This window comes from Lithobates pipiens, unplaced genomic scaffold (genome assembly GCF_037356315.1).
Source record: "Lithobates pipiens isolate NorthernLeopardFrog02 unplaced genomic scaffold, aLitPip1_a1.2 Scaffold_25, whole genome shotgun sequence".
Taxonomy (NCBI): domain Eukaryota; kingdom Metazoa; phylum Chordata; class Amphibia; order Anura; family Ranidae; genus Lithobates; species Lithobates pipiens.
Genome location: NW_027507787.1, coordinates 198,569,323 through 198,585,928, shown reverse-complemented (window position 1 = coordinate 198,585,928; position 16,606 = coordinate 198,569,323). Strand labels below are relative to the sequence as shown.

The following is a 16,606-nucleotide window of genomic DNA, read 5'->3' as shown; positions in this document are numbered from 1 at the left end:
TATATAAATATATATATATATATATATATATATATATATATATATAAAATTATTATTATTATTTTTTTTTATTTTAGGGCTGGGAAAATTAATTAAATCATACATTTTTTTTTGATCGGTACTCACCTCTCCGTCGGCTTCCTGGTCTTCAGGGAGTTCCATCGGAGATCCTGTGACCTCATGGACATCGACGTCACCGGACTCCTCCCCCCTTCCCCAAGTGCCTCCGTCTGCCAACGAAGGGAAGGAGTCCAGTGACGTCAATGCCCGTGACATCACCGGACAGCCTGGACAGTGATGGTAAATATGGATGTGGTTAACTGGGATCATTCAGTGAGCTAAGTGTAGGCAAATTTGATAACCTCCGTTTTTAACATTGTTGTAAAAAAACAAAAACAAAATGTAAACACTCTGGTATGTCTGCGTGACTGGCTCAAGTGATGCCTACTTGCCTACTAAAAAGGGACTGACTGTCAATATACTAGATACGTTTTATAATTAAAGTTAAACTTTCTATGTTTTTCTTAAAGTTTAATAAAAAAAATAAAAAAAAGAAGCTACACTTTGAATTTAAAACGTATTTGTGTGAACTGTGAAGTTAAGTCATGGATTGTGGAAACTAATGGTGTCGGGTGATTGTATATAGTATTTACCACTGACTAATGCAGAGTTGCAATGCAAGGAGATCAGCTAAAAGTAGTTGGATCTATATGTGCATTATAATTAATCGAAATTAGTTGATCAATTAAAAAAAAAAAAAATAAGTGCCATATACCAAAAAACATAGTAGGGGCTAAAATACAGGGGAATTTTCTGAATTAGGGAAATGGGGTTCTCACGACTTTACTTCTGCTTTAACTGTGCAAAACTATTTAAAACCTCTCAGTCACAAAATATGAGCAGTGATTTTGCAGATTCCTTGGCTAACCACTTCTATAAACTGGTGGTTTTGTTTTTTTTCTAAGTATAGATACCTCTCCTATTTGTCCATATGTATATACAGCCTATTCTGTTAAACGTGAACTCCAAACAAGCAGGAAAATACCATACATAGTTTAAATGGACAGAAGATAGCCTTTTGAGAGATCAATGAGGGAGTTGCACAACTTTAAATCACTTAGCCCACGTGCATTTCCCGTCCTGTCAGTATGTCCCCTGTGTTAGAATGAAAGCACTGTGTAATGCCTGCCAGCATACTTGCCTCTTAGTACCGTCTCTTTCCGTCTATTTCCCCAGTCTCAATACTATTCTACATAGGTTTACAGGAAGATGGTATAAAGACAAATGTAGGTACTAATAGCTGCACCTAAAATATATTAAATTATGTTGAATATAATAGTGAATACAATAGTGCTGCAGTAGGCACAGTTATTCATTTTTAACCGCAGTGACAAGAACATTTGAAGGAGATTATTATTATACACGATTTATATAGCGCCAATAGTTTACGCAGCTCTTTACAATGTATAGGGGGGGGGGGCAACACAGTTACAGTACAATACAAAGGTTACAGGAGGGCCCTGCACGTAGAGCTTACATTCTAAAGGGATATAGAACAATGTTCTCAAATTAACTAATTTCTAACAGTGTATGTTGTTTTCATTCAGTAAAGTCCATTCATTCCAGAAATAATCAAATAAAATCTTTTCAATTACATTTGAATGAAATCTGAATTTTCACACACATTTTCCTAAGACTTTTCACTTGAAAGTCTATCCTTTTATAGCCAGAATAAATGGGATCTAGTATATAGTCACAAGTCCATGGAAGCCAGACTTGCATTTCACATTATTCAACCAAGCCGTCAGGTATGCTCCAATGAGCAGGGCCCTCTGATCCAGGGGCGGACTGACCATTGGGCCACTCGGGCACTGCCCGAGGGCCCCGTGCCATTAGGGGGCCCCATCAGGGTTGCCAGCCTCAGTAGAACCAGGGAAAGTATGTAAAAATTGGTGTGTTTTTTTTATGTCTGTCTCTGAAATGTCCCTTACCAACATCCTTTTGGTTTAAACCTTCTCAGCCAATAGAAACATGTCTATGTATACTGTGTGATTGTATACTGTGTGTGATTGTATAGTGTGTGTGTGTGTGTGTGTGTGATTGTATAGTGTGTGTGTGTGTGTGTGTGTGTGTTTGTGTGTGTGTGTTTGTGTGTGTGTGTTTGTGTGTGTGTGTTTGTGTGTTTGTGTGTGTGTGTGTTTGTGTGTGTGTGTTTGTGTTTGTGTGTGTGTGTTTGTGTGTGTGTGTGTGTGTTTGTGTGTGTGTGTGTGTGTTTGTGTGTGTGTGTGTGTTTGTGTGTGTGTGTGTGTTTGTGTGTGTGTGTTTGTGTGTGTGTGTGTGTTTGTGTGTGTGTGTGTTTGTGTGTGTGTGTGTTTGTGTGTGTGTGTGTTTGTGTGTGTGTGTGTTTGTGTGTGTGTGTTTGTGTGTGTGTGTTTGTGTGTGTGTGTTTGTGTGTGTGTGTTTGTGTGTGTGTGTTTGTGTGTGTGTGTTTGTGTGTGTGTGTTTGTGTGTGTGTGTTTGTGTGTGTGTGTTTGTGTGTGTGTGTTTGTGTACTGTGTGGCCCAATAATGTCTGATTGCCTGGGGGCCCCATGAGTTGTCAGTCCGCCCCTGCTCTGATCCCTCCTGTATTGATTTGTATTGTAAGTGTACTGTCTGCCCTCATATTGTAAAGCGCTGCACAAACTGTTGGCGCTATATAAATCCTATACATTAATAATAATAATATTCCATGTTACGAACCTCATGCATGCATTTGTAGAAATCCATCTTAAAAGGTGCTGTAAATTCCAATTATTTCAGAACTGACTGCATTTTAACCTATCAGATACCTATGCATTGATTGAGCCTCCATATTTGAGCACATATGGACATCAGTCAAAAATGGCCATAATCAGGCGCGATTTGTTGCACAATACAAATATTTTTTATTTTAACCGCATATTGTCCGATAATCTCACTGTATTTAGCACATGAACAATCACATCAGCAAACCTCAGGAGAGGAGCGTTAGCATGGCAAATAATCTGGCAGATCGGTAAATTTCCTGTGCTTTTTCCTTTGTCTCCGCTAATTGTTCTGCTTACAGTATTTGCACTGCAGTTTCTTCTGAGCCGTTAATGAAACCACCAACGCTGTGTAAATGTCACACTTTGTGGAGCAATGCCTTGAAATTCTGTTTAAAACGAGAACAAATGGCCAGCAGAGCAGCCTCTTTAGTGAGAATAAGATGGTCACTAAGGAGCAGAGAAGACATCTAACCACAGAGCAATCTGACCAAATACACGCTATCCCATGCCAACTGAAGAATGAATGCTGAGCATTCCAATATCCTAGCAACAACTAAGTCTTCCATTCGGATCTCTCGTGGGATCGGGAAGTCACATGACTCATCCAAGTGTCAAAGGAAGGAATGAGCCAAATGATTTAAAATGCCACTTAGTCCAATTTCCTGTAATACCTACTTGACCGCTTAACCTGTGATCTTTCCAAACAGAGTGGCAAATACAACAATGACAATATGAAAGCATTCGGCACAAAGTGTACAAGACGAGATACAATAATATTGCAGCAATTACTGCTTTGCAATAGATTCCTGAAAACACAAAACGGACTGGTTTATCATCAGATATACAGGTGCATCTCAAATTATTAGAATATCATCAAAAAGTTCATTTATTTCAGTAATTCAATTCAAAAAGAGAAACTCCTATTATATAGATGTGTTACACACAGATTTATTGCAAGCATTTTTTTGCTTCTTTTAATTTTGAGGATTACGGCTTACAGCTAGTGAAAACCCAAAACTCAGTATCTCAGAAAATTAAATTACAAAAGACCGGTAAAAAAAGTATTTTTAATGCAGAAATGTTGGCTTACTGAAAAGTATGTCCATGTACAGTATGATATGCACTATACCAATACTCCATCAGGGCTCCTTTTGCATGAAATACTTACTGCATCAATGCGGCGTGGCATGGAGGTGATCAGCCTGTGGCCCTGCTGAGGTGTAACGAAAGCCCAGGTTGCTTTGATAGTGGCCTTCAGCTTGTCTGCATTGTTGGGTCTCATCTTCCTCTTGACAATACCCCACAGATTCTCTATGGGGTTTGGGTCAGGCGAGTTTGCTGGCCAATATAGCACAGTGATACCATGATCATTAAACCGGGTATTGGTACTTTTGGCAGTGTGGGCAGGTGCCAAGTCCAGCTGGAAAATGAATTCAGCATCTCCATCTTTGATGGCTACCAGCTTAGTGATATCCGACAGCCTATTATAATTTACTGCTGAGGCTGTATTTTCTCCTCTACAGTACGCGGAGAATCAGAGAAGATATACCAAAAGGTTTCAGTATATCCTCCATTGACCTAACAAACCATTGAATTTTGTTGCTAAGTGGCAAGTATAATGCAATCCAATTATGCACTTAACACAGGGATCTCTTTTTATTGTTTTAAGGCAATCCTGAAGTTGGACACAAAATGGACAAAAGTGCAAGATCAAAACAGGCTGTATGTACTGGTATATGGCCAAAACAGCAATAAAGTGTTAATACTTTAGACTTGTATCTCTGGAGTCCGGGGTTTGAGAATTACTATTTGCATGGAGTTCCTGACTGCTTCAATTTCCTCCACAAGACAAAAAATGCTGATAGGTTAATTGGAGTCTCTTCAGGCTGACCCAATTATGTATGTGATTAAATAAACATAGTAGAGACTCTAGAATGAAAGCTCACTTACCTTAGGTTCATACCTATGTGTTTTTTAGTGCGTTTTGCAGTTCACAGAAGCGCACTATAGTCTATTTAACATGGTTTCCTATGGTGATCAACGATGTATGCGTTTTGCAGCCGGTGCGTTTTTGGAAAGATTTGGGGACATTTTTCCCGTTCGATTTGTGTTCCTGATACAATTTTTGATGTGTTTTGCATTTATTTTAACACTGTATATAGCTGGTTGCTAAGCATAGGGCTGGGAAGCCAGCCACAGGGCTTTAACAACCGGTGAGACATCTGCGGGCTTCCCTGTTGAAAGCTAAATGTAAAAAAGAAAAAAAAAAAAAAACGCTGTGCATCCATCCAAGAAGCCTGGAGCTGTTATCTCCCGCTAAGATAAGGGTCTGGTATGGATTTTGTTGGGGACCCCACACCTTTTCTTTTTTACATTTTGGTGTGGGGGGTCCCCTCTGAATCCATACTAGACCTGAAGGGGCTGGTATAGACCGGGGGGAGGGGGGGAGACCTCACACCGTAATTTTTGCAGAGTATTAATGTAACCATATTGCTACACTTAGAGGGGCCTTACTTCTCTTATATACTCAGTTGTGACATGACACTACTTGTATATCAAGACATCGCTTGTATATCAAGTCAAAATGTATTAAAAAATTTAGCTTGTTATGCAAAACGTTTGCAAACCAAGGTTTTTCTGTACTGTTTAATATACTATATAAAACTGTATTTATCTGCACATTATGATATCCTGCAACGTATGGCTAAGCTGCCTGAAAAGCAATGGGGACTGAGCTACAACTGCATGTTGACAGCCACTGCCAGCTTTCTATAGGCCCATCTCACCACTGCAGTTATAGAAAACTTTTCTAAACAAAACTGCAGGAGAAAAACAAGCGCATGGTAGTACACAGCTAGGAATAAGCGGAGACAATTCCAAGGCAAGCACATGCCCCGTGGCAACACCAAAGGGGAATGGCTGAGCTAAATTGCCAGGAGCATGGTTTGAAGGCCAACGAGGACATTGGGTCTAATGCTTGTTTGCCATCTCCAAGCTTTGTCTGAAAACGGTATCTCATGGTGATTGCAGCAGCCTACAAGGACACAGACCGAGCATGTTATTAAACCAGAATCCACCGCTTTTATAACTTAACCAAATGCAGTAAAGCAGCATGAATAAAAGGCCCCTATTTTGTCATAGCACTAGACTAGAAGACATATTTAATCACCATTTCTTGGAAGAGTTTCAGAATATACCCTGCTGGAGAGACTCGACAATAGGGAAAGTGTGGTATAAAGAATGCTTATACGCCTCACACCTGCTGCGTGCATAGCACAGCCAATATCTCCGTATTCCAACTAGGGAGCTCAGTAATTGAACTGCCAACTGGCATGCTCCTAATGAACAAATGTACCACTGGGCTCAATAAGAAACTGCAATTAGTATTTTGTCCCTGTCGCTGGTTTCCTTTCCATCTTCACCTTCCTTGTCAAATCACACTGAATCTTATTTTTCCATTATCGGGAGTCATATGGGGGATGGAAATTTATAGCTTGTTGATAGTATATTATAATAGAGCTATTAACCCACCTCCCATCTGAGGGAATTTTTATATGCCGTACTTGCCGGAGAATACTGAATAGGTCTTTAATCAATGCAAGAGTCTGAAGAAGGGAGACACACTCAGCTGAGCCCCTAATAGGCTGCATGAAGTGGCAGCCGGCTTGCAATACATATCCTTATATGAAATGAGGGAAATGTATATATAGAAACAGTCTCTATGAAAAAAAGTCACAATTCATTTAAAAGCACCTTTAATACAGCGTATGTTCAGTAATTACTTTTATTTAAAAACTTTTACTTGATCGAATGTGGCCTTTAATATCTGCCTATAGTTCTTTATGTAGTCATGGAAAAAACAACCTAGACAGGAGGACTTCAAAAGAGAGAGGAAGAGGCAACACGGTCAGCCAATCAGGCTCTGGGACTCTGCACCATATGGTCAAACAAAGTTTATTGATGGCAGGGGACAGCAAATGCATCAGTATGCTGAAATTCCTTCGCTATCCAAAAGACAGGTTGGGTAGGTACTTAGATGTTCTGCTAAGGTTCCTTTACTATGTAATGACTTGCTGGGCAAGTGTTTGGCTGCTTTGCTGAGGCTCTGTCACTACCCAACGTCCGGCTAGGCAGGTTGCTTGTCTATTAGGCTGAGGTTCTTTCACTATCCAATGACTAGATGGATCACTTTAATGGCAGTGGAAGATGGCGGAGGGGTTCTGGCTAGGAAGTCTTGGCAGAAGTAAGCAAATGGATGGTTCACAAATATCAAGGTTTTCTTGGAATAGACAAGGGGAGGACACCGTATTGAATGACACATTCAATGTATGAATTTTACAATACAGAGAAGTGAAACACGTTAGAAGAGCTAACTTTATTTTCCCAACAGATGAGACCAAGAGGTCAGTTCCGTGTTATGTGGTCTGCAAGTAGAAGATAATGTTGCCTACCAGTCAATAAAACCAGAGAACACACACAGGTGCTTCAGTGTTGTAAGCTAGCATTTTTATTTTCAACATATAAAGCACATTACTGCAGTCTGAATGTAGCATTTAAACTTTGTAACAGAATGATTAATGACCATGAAAAGCAAGCAACCAATCTAAGCTGTTGATTGCCCAGAGATGCAATGCATGGTATTCTACTTTTAGCTCCTTTGCTAAGACAATTACATTTTCACAGCAAATAATCTTGAGTAAGTGTTATTTTATGGCCTGTGCTTTTATACTATGTAAGTGCAGAGATTTGGGGTTTTTGAGTGTTTTTTTATTTTTTATTTTATTATAAATGACAAACATCACAGTAAACCTATGTGAAACACAAAAGGTATTAGGTGCTTCATCTAACAGGTCACATGTTTTATTATTGCAGTGATATGCCCATACAGCGCTACCCATCACCTTCATTAATCGCCCTTGCAGATCGTGACTTCCTCAAACATTACTTGCCTATACACCTCAAACTATACTGTGGGATTGGGACATGTGGCTTCCATAATCTCTATTACTAGAAAAGTAGATAGACTTGAGAAGGACAGCCTGGATGAACTGAACACAGAAGCATTGCTATGGTAAGCATAACCATATGGAGGCGTATGGAACCAGAGAAGACCTTGCATATGACGATTCCATAATACGCTCAAACCTTTTAACCAGGCATCAAGTACAGGGCCTACTTTCACTATACACCTACATCACAGGATTAAATCTGGACTCCAGGAAAACAGCTATACACAGATGAAATGCATGCAAGAGAGCTGTTTTGAATGCCAAAGGATTTTTACTTGTCCATTCATTCCTGAAATTTACACAACTCTTCCAAGAAGCAGTCATCCTGGGGATTTGACTTTCTCTACTGCATTTAAGTAATACAACTAGATAATGTCCCTCTCCGAGCCTGTGATTGGACAGTGACAGAGAAAAAAAAATAAAAAATAAAAAGCATACTATTAACCACTTGCTTACTGGGCACTTTCACCCCCTTCCTGCCAAAGCCAATTTTCAGCACTGACACACTTTAAGTGCTCATTTACACTTGCTTCAGGTTTAACAAGGCTTCGGCGATAGGCTTTGTTAAAGCTCTCTGAATGCTAGTCAAAGCTCCTGTCACTAAATAAAATGGTTAGCTTACAGACCTGTTTACACATGCTTTTGCTTGGGCTTTGCTTAAAAAATTATACTCCATGTAGCTTCAGTGGAGTTTCAAAGCTACCATAGACGTCTATGGCAAAGCTCGCTTGAAGCCCCACTGAAGACCCACTAAGCCTCACCAAAGCCTCATTGAAGCACCAAGCAAAAGCAGGTGGAAGGGGGTGGCTCAGGCTCTCACAAATCGCTGAAAAGCTAAGCTAGCTGCTGGTCCAGGCATCTGGATGGATCTTGACTGTAAAGAGTGACTTCAGCGAACAGTGGGTCACTGAGTGACTTCAGCGAACAGTGGGCTCAGAACCAACTGCACCTCCTATGACCTATAGGAGAAGTATTAACAAATCGCTTTGGCCTTACTTCTCCTTTATTAAAGGATATGTTCACCTTTTTTGCCGATCCAGACTTCCGGGTGGATCCCGACCATGTGGTTGAGATCTTCCCAGAGCCTAGACTGGTTATGTGACTTCAGCTGACAGTGGGCTTTAGCCCACTGTCAGCTGAAAAAGGGTCACAGGAGTGCAGAACTAACTGCACTCCTGTGATCCATAGGAGAAGTATGCCAAAAAGCTTTGGCTATACTTCTCATTTAAGCTCATCATTCTGCCACACTCATTAGCATGTTTTTCTGCATATGAGCACTGCACTACGCTGAATTGGTACTGCTCCTCCCTCTTCCAGTTTGGGTCTGATGTACAAGGGACTGCAAGAGGCTAAAATCAATCAAATTCACATTTGAAAAAACAAATGTTTACTGAACTCATTGCCTGGGGTTCAGCTTTAAAGTGGTTCTAAAGTCAGAAGGTTTTTTACCTAAATGCATTCTATGCATTATGATAAAAAAAACCTTCTGTGTGCAGCAGCTCCCGCAGCCCCTCCTAATACTTACCTGAGCCTAGAGGTCGACTCATATGGGTTTTTCTCTTGCTGATGCCGATATTTATAAATCATGGCAGCTAATGGCCGATATATGATGCTGATTTTTTGGGCCGATATGTTAGGCCGATTTTGTTTTTTATTTATTTATGTTTTTATCCCCCTTCATCACATAAAACCTAACAGGCACCTTTCCCACTGGGCCCTTTTTTTTTTTTAGGAGCTTTTGGGCTAAAAATAGCGCTTGTAAAGTGCCTGCAAAACGGCTCCCCTGCAGTCTGTGTGAAAGACAGAGTGCTTTCACACTGAGGCGATGCGCTGGCAGGATGTTAAAAAAAAAGTCCTGCAAGCAGCACGTTTGGAGTGGTGTATACCGCTCCTCCACCACTCCTGCCCATTGATATTAATGGGCACCACTGCCGAAGTGCATGCAATGCGATTTGGCAACGGTGCTTCACGGGCGCATTTAACCTCTTCTTCGGGCCGCTAGCTGGATTATATACGCCCCACTAGCAGCCTGAATAGCACCGCTAAAATGATGGTAAAGCGCCGCTAAAACTAGCAGCCTTTTACCATCAATGCCTGCCCGCTGCAGTGTGAAAGCAGCCTATAAAATAAAGACAGGTAGTCAAAACTTTTGGACGGAAAAAAAAAAATGGGCTAACTGTACTGTTCTAGGTTTTTTTTTTTTTTTTTTTTAATCATTTAGTGTATTTTTTTTCCCAAAAAAATTGCATTTGAAAGACCTCTGCGCAAATGCCGTGACATAAAATATTGCAACAACCGCTATTTTATTCCCTGGGATCTCTGCTAAAAAAAATATATATAATTTTTGGGGGTCTAAGTGATTTTCTGGCAGAAGATACAGGATTTTTACTTGTAAGCAACAAGTGTAAGAAAAGATTTAGTCTTTAAATGGTTAAACTGAGAACTCTACACATTGAGTTGAATTCATTCAAGTGTAAACATTGTATCTTTTTGCTCTTTTCTTGGCAGACTGCCCAGAGAGGAAACAAGTGCTTTTATGAAGACTCAGGCAACTTGCATTGACTTCTATTACAGAAGTAATTTCCAAGTCGCGCTGTTCTAAATCGGCCTTTTTATCAGCTCAATCGGCCGATGCCGATTAATTAAAAAACGGCAAATATCGGCCAATATATCGGTCGACCTCTACCTGAGCCCCATCTTGATTCAGCCACATGCATGAGAGCCAAGGCTCTCCAGGTACTCTCCCGATTGGCCGAGATGGCAGCGGGTGCCAATGGCTGTCAAAGTCAGTGAGTCAATGAGGAGAGGGAGGGGGCTAGCACGAGCCTCTGTGTCTGAATAGACCGACAGAGCAGGGGCTCGGGTGCAAGTCTGCTTGGGTGTCCCAACAGCCACCTGTTTGCTCTGGGGGCACTCGGCAGGTATGCGGTATACGATATGGTTGTCGCTTAAAAATAAACATAGCGTTTACTATCCCTTTAAGCTCATCACTGAGCAGCAAGTGCTCTTTAATTACATGGAAGTGCAGCTTTGTCCATGAACAGTTGTTTTATACAAGGGCAACCCTGGACTCCAGGCCTAAAACGCAGCAAGCATTACAATCAAGATTTTATTGACTGTAGCCTGTTCATTCAGTCTCTCACTTATTTTGATAGATACGCCATGCTCAAGGACATAATTTATTTCAGGCCTTGGATGGTCACTGAAGTTTGTCCTTACTGCTATAGGAGATATTCCAGATCACAATAAACTACACAAATATAGTAAACATGACATTTAATGGAGGCAGTACTGGTTGTGATCCTCGACTCTTCATCATGCATAGACAATGACCATACAGTGGTCACTATTAAAAAGAAACATTCTCACACATGTGCTGCTATGAAGACATGTTCTGTATATATTATGTTTGTAATTTAAGTAGGAGATGCTTTGCCTGACTCCGGTATCCAAGAGGCTCTCTCTACATACAGCCGCGGTTCCATGACAAGCTTATATTGTGAACAGATGCCTTTCATACACTGGGTGACTTGATACAGTCAGCTGAACACGGATGCCCCTCCATGGGTCTTTGTCAAGCTACATGCCAGCTATTAGACTTCTCTGCTGAACAGATAGAAATCTGAAATGTGTGTTGCCAGGGAAAGTCGTGATGTGTCACATTGAAGACAAGCCCGATGTAGACGGATTTTTAACAAAACAGATTTGTGCCTTTACTGAAGTTTCAAATATTACTTCTAGTTAAAGGGAAAGTAAATAATCGAAGGTTTACCTTTTTTATGCGACTTTCACAATTTTACAAGCTTGCTCTGCCTTGTATTTGTTGTGGTAATAACCCGAGGCATTTGAGGTTAGCCACTAGAGGCAGGGGAGATTAGCTACTGCAATGACTATGCCCAATGACTTGAAGTAAACCATTAAACAAATATGAAGGTTGCCACTGCTGATTTCTTAATGAAAGTGCTAGTTGCTTGTTTGTTAAAGTGGAAGTAAACCCCCCTATTGTTTTCAGCCAAGGAAGCAGCCATCTTGGCCTCTGTTTAATCTACAACTGCCATGATGCTGGACACGTGATCAATTATGACACCAGACATTGGATAGTTTGACAGTTTGGTTGAGGGTACAACCAATGGGAGTGTTACATTTCCGGCACGTGCCTGTTTTATGGATGGGTTTACTTCTGCTTTAAGCTGACCAACTGGTTCCAATATATTCAAGTCTGAGACCCAGAACAACTATATTATTAATGAATGTTGGAGAAAGTTCAAAACTTGTTCAGCCTGCGGGCCGGACAAAAATAAATCTACCAGATCCTTTATTCAAGCTAAACAGCAAAGATTGATGAATCTCTTATTGCTGCTATTGTATGCTGTCAGAATACCTAAACATTGCCTGCATCTGACTGGATTCAGGCACCATTCGGCCAACAGTTTTCATCCAACTTCTTTGACATTTCATCGGAAGGATGTCGGGCAGAGTGATGCCAGCAAGGCCACCCAGAACTCAGAATTTGTCTGGTTTAGCAGGAACTAGAGATGTGAAGGCCCGGAAAAAAAAAAATGGAAAATGCTGAAAAAACGGTTTTATTTTCTGTTTTTTTCCCCCAAAAATTGAAGAAAAAAAATTTTTTTAAATATTTTATTTTAACATGATGAATAAAATATTTTAAGACAGGGTGTTCAAATATTTTCCAAATCATTTCTAAAAAAAAAAAAAAATGTATGATATCAGATTATTCTAATTTCTGTGCACTGAGTGAGGACAAGCAAGTCCTAGGTAACAAACTGAACCCTCCAATGCAAGAACAGTATACATTTCTTCCTTTAGGAGGTGCTGTGCTGCTATTGCTAACAAGAAAAAGGTTTCAATTTTGTTTTTGCATGTTAATGGGTGTGTTTGGTTTGTTCTGTCCTCTTCACTAGGCCTCAAAAGCATTGGAAGAAAATACAGAGCAACAAAAAGGACCTGAAAGTATTTACTTAATTAAAAAAGGTAAGAGTTTACATTTATCTGATTCTGAATCCAGAAAACTAAATCATTTAGCTACATTAGTTTATCTTTATAAACTTTTGTGTAAATAAGAATTTAATTACCAGTAATCTGGTTCTTCCCCCACACATAACCATAGATTAGTGTCTTCTTGCAAAGTAGTCATTTTTTCTTGTTTTTTATTTCCTACTACCCTCAGAAACATGGTGAGACCAACATCTAGCATATAGAGGCATTTTCACATTACAAGTTCTTCTGAAAAGAAAAATGTGATTTGCAAATGTGGTCAGATGAAATATGCATTTCCAAATGCTACCAGGATGACAAAACACATTCTTGTATGAAACAAGTGTCCTGTAGATATTAAAAAATCCTTTATGGAAGAGGACAATAATGATGACAATTCACATAGTTTTTCTCAACGTTCTCGTAACAGAATGACTTTCAATCTTAAAAAGACAAAAAAGTGCTAATGTAGCATTTTTTTCAATTTTTCCGAAAAAATTTTTTTTCCAAGCTTCAAAATTTCCGGAAATTTTACATCTCTAGCAGGAACTGATGAAAACTTGCTCTGTTTAAAGCTGGGTATATATGGTTAGTTCTGTTTTCGTTCAGCCAATGAATAGATGACGCTCCACTGTCAGAAGACACAGATCAGCAACTGCAGCCCATTGGGTGCAGCTGGCAACTAAAGAAGGTTTTCCAGAGTGACTGTTCGACAGAAGTCGATCAAATGATAGCTAGCTGGATATTTCCTATGGTATCACAGAGAGCAAAAATACTCTGACAGAGGTTCTTACCTTTGTCCTACAATAAAACTAAAAGAAAAAAAGTTTAAGTTAGGAGTTCCACTTTCAGGACACATCCAAATGAGCAAGGAACTGCCCAACAGAAGTCCTTTAATGTACAAAACTCTAAGTCTGCCTAATCTAAAGAAAGCCAATCACTGCTTCCTGTTGGATTCCAGGTGCATTTAAATAAGAATTGCTATTGCCACCAAATCATGTAATGCAAACATAAAAATAAATGCCAGAAGCATAAAATACATACTGATAAAATGTTGACAAGAGGTACAGGGTTTATTCCCCAGGAAAATCAGACCACATGGTTGAAGCCATATAGGTGATCAGAGCCTAACAGTGACAATGTTAACTAAACACCATCTCATACTGTCTGCTGCTTTCAAAATGTCTTTTATACAATACATAACATCTGGCCCACCCACGCTGAGATTCTTCTACAAGACCTGTAAATCAACAATTCCTATAATCCGGTTTACTCAAGCTAAAACCATATAACACATGTGAAGCCATTAGATGGATATCAAATTAAAGTACAACTCCAGTCAAACATTTTTAAGCTTGGAAAGGTCAGGAAAGACAGAGAACCTCACTAACGCTTCATTGCAATCTAATGCAGGCCATACATGGTCGAATTTTGATCTAATTTTCTTTTCAGAATCAGAAAATAATTTTTTTTGCGATCCGATGATGCCACCATTGATTTTCGAAATTCGACCCACCAAGCCTTCAATTTCACCTCATGTTGCTACAGAAAATAATTTTTGTGGCCGGGAATCTTCTTTTCTCCCCGTAAATTTTCTTTTCTTATTACATTTCTCGCACGTTTCTCCCATCAAAAAATATCCAACATGTCGATTCCTCAAATTTGATTTCCGTGTGAAAATCGGCTGTTGCTGCAGCCCACTAATGGTGCGAAATTCGTACAAAAATTTGTAGATAGAAATTTCGAAAGAAAATTCTTAGATACGATTTTCATAAGAAAATTCTTTCAAAATTCGAACCATCTATGGCCGACATAAGATTTGTTTTTCTTAGTTCCTTTCCCCCCGTGGCCTCGGTTGTTCCAGCAAGTAGTAAGCCAAAATCTAGACTATGGGAACAGGAACAGCAGTAAAACCTCAACAGCGAGTCTAAGCCTTCCCTGATCTACCTAAAAGTTTTTTTTATAACAATGTGTCTGTGTTGGAGAGTTTTCCCCTCCTTCCCGTCACAGTGACAAATGGCATAAAGATGCAAGGGAAAATCACCTTAATGGAGACACGGACAACTTTCTAGAGGTTCTAACCCTTCCACGCTTTGCAAATTTGGCAGGCAGTGATGAAATACTTCCCAAGCAACAGGAACAGGGTGTAGTGTTGAATGACTACCAAATGTTTCCATGGTTTAACAAGTAATACATGACGAACAAACCTACATAAGCATATTTGTTACTTAAAAGTAGGCATACAAGAAATAACCATAAAGATTTTATCTTACCAAGGCAGGCCACTGGACTTGCTTGACCTTTGATCCCTGAGCCTGGCTGGGGTCTTTCCTCTTCGCCCAGACCAGCTGGAACTCCACAAAAAAGGCGGTAAAATCTTCATATACTTTCACCCATTCTCGCTTATCCCACTCTAGGTCATCAAATTCCACATAGACCTAAAAAGGAATGAGAGCCTAGGTTAAAAACATACAAAAGAAATATTTTCCATGCACAAGCCCCAGCATGAGGATACAGTTTCCCTGCAGTCACATAACATTGGAGAAGTTTAGTGGAGCAAAACCCTTTGACATCAACTCACCGAGGTACAAGAGCTCAGAAGAATAGGAAGCTGCCTCTGGTGTCACTTACATGGACATTTGCTTAGGAAGAGGGTCACAATTTCAATGTGTTGTGATATAAAACCAATCTAGCGTACAAGAATATCTTTTTAGCCATAACATATAAAGATAATTAGGGGCTTATATAACAAGCTAGTGCAAAGTGCAGTGCCAAATGTGGCTAAAGTGCAATGCCAACCGAGTACAGCAAACATAAGCTATTTACTAAAAAATAATTATTTGAAAAGGCAAAGAATTTATCTTTCTGTTTGGCCACTAATCTGATCAGGGCCAGTTATCACATTCTGCACTCTACATACACATTGCAGTAAAACAAAGTCTTTTTCCTGGCCAATCCCTTTCTACGGCTGCAAAGCCATAAAGGTCTGATTGGCTCAGAATGCTAACCCTACCTTTACCAGTCTGAGTTTTCTATTTACTGATTAGTTTTAATTATTTTTATATCTACCTGGAGTTCAGATTTAAAGGGGCGTCCGGCCTTTATTTATTTATTTTTTTAAAGTCAGCAGCTACAAATACTGTAGCTGCTGACTTTTAATAAGGACATTTACCTGTCCAGCGAGGCCGCAATGACGGCCCACGGAGGCCAATCCATCCATCGGATCGACTGCCGACGTCTCCATCTTAACGAAGGGAAACCGGCAATGGAGTGCAGTACCCTTTTCCTACTGCGCATACGCGAGTCGCTGGGTGCTTTGTGAATGGCCCCGTTGTTTTCTGGGACACACACATATCCAGAAGGCAATGGGGCCGCTCGCCAAAGAGGAGGAAGCGCCGTGGAATAGGAAGAGGCAGATTAGAAAGACTGCCTAGCAACAGTTGTTTCAGGTAAAATTTAAAAAAAATTTTTTTTTTTTATTTTAATTAAATTTTTTATTTTAGGGTGGCCCTCCACTTTAACTTCAGCCTGAATTTGGTAATCAGGCTTTTTTTGTAATTCCTTTATTTAAAAAAATTGCATTTCCAAACATGTGCAAAAATAGCGCATAACAAGGTCACATAAAAAAAGACAGACAGCAAAATCAGCGGGTAATCGTGCTTTTAATGCTGATGGTGGACTCAACACAACCCCATACGTGATATATATATATATATATATATTTATATATATTATGTAGCTTATTTACACCATGTCACTAATGCATAACCATCAAGGTCAGGGGTAAGGAAATAAAAACCTGAAACAAATACAT

General features: G+C 39.8%; 1 protein-coding gene across 1 annotated transcript in view; it reads right to left on the bottom strand.

Annotated features, from left to right (window-relative positions):
- Nucleotides 1-16,606, bottom strand: part of JMJD1C (jumonji domain containing 1C) — a 443,208-nt gene that overhangs the window by 272,587 nt on the left and 154,015 nt on the right. The window contains exon 2 of the mRNA XM_077455417.1: nucleotides 15,066-15,230. Within this exon, the coding sequence (XP_077311543.1) occupies nucleotides 15,066-15,230 (165 nt within the window). The remainder of the gene's footprint in view (nucleotides 1-15,065; nucleotides 15,231-16,606) is intronic.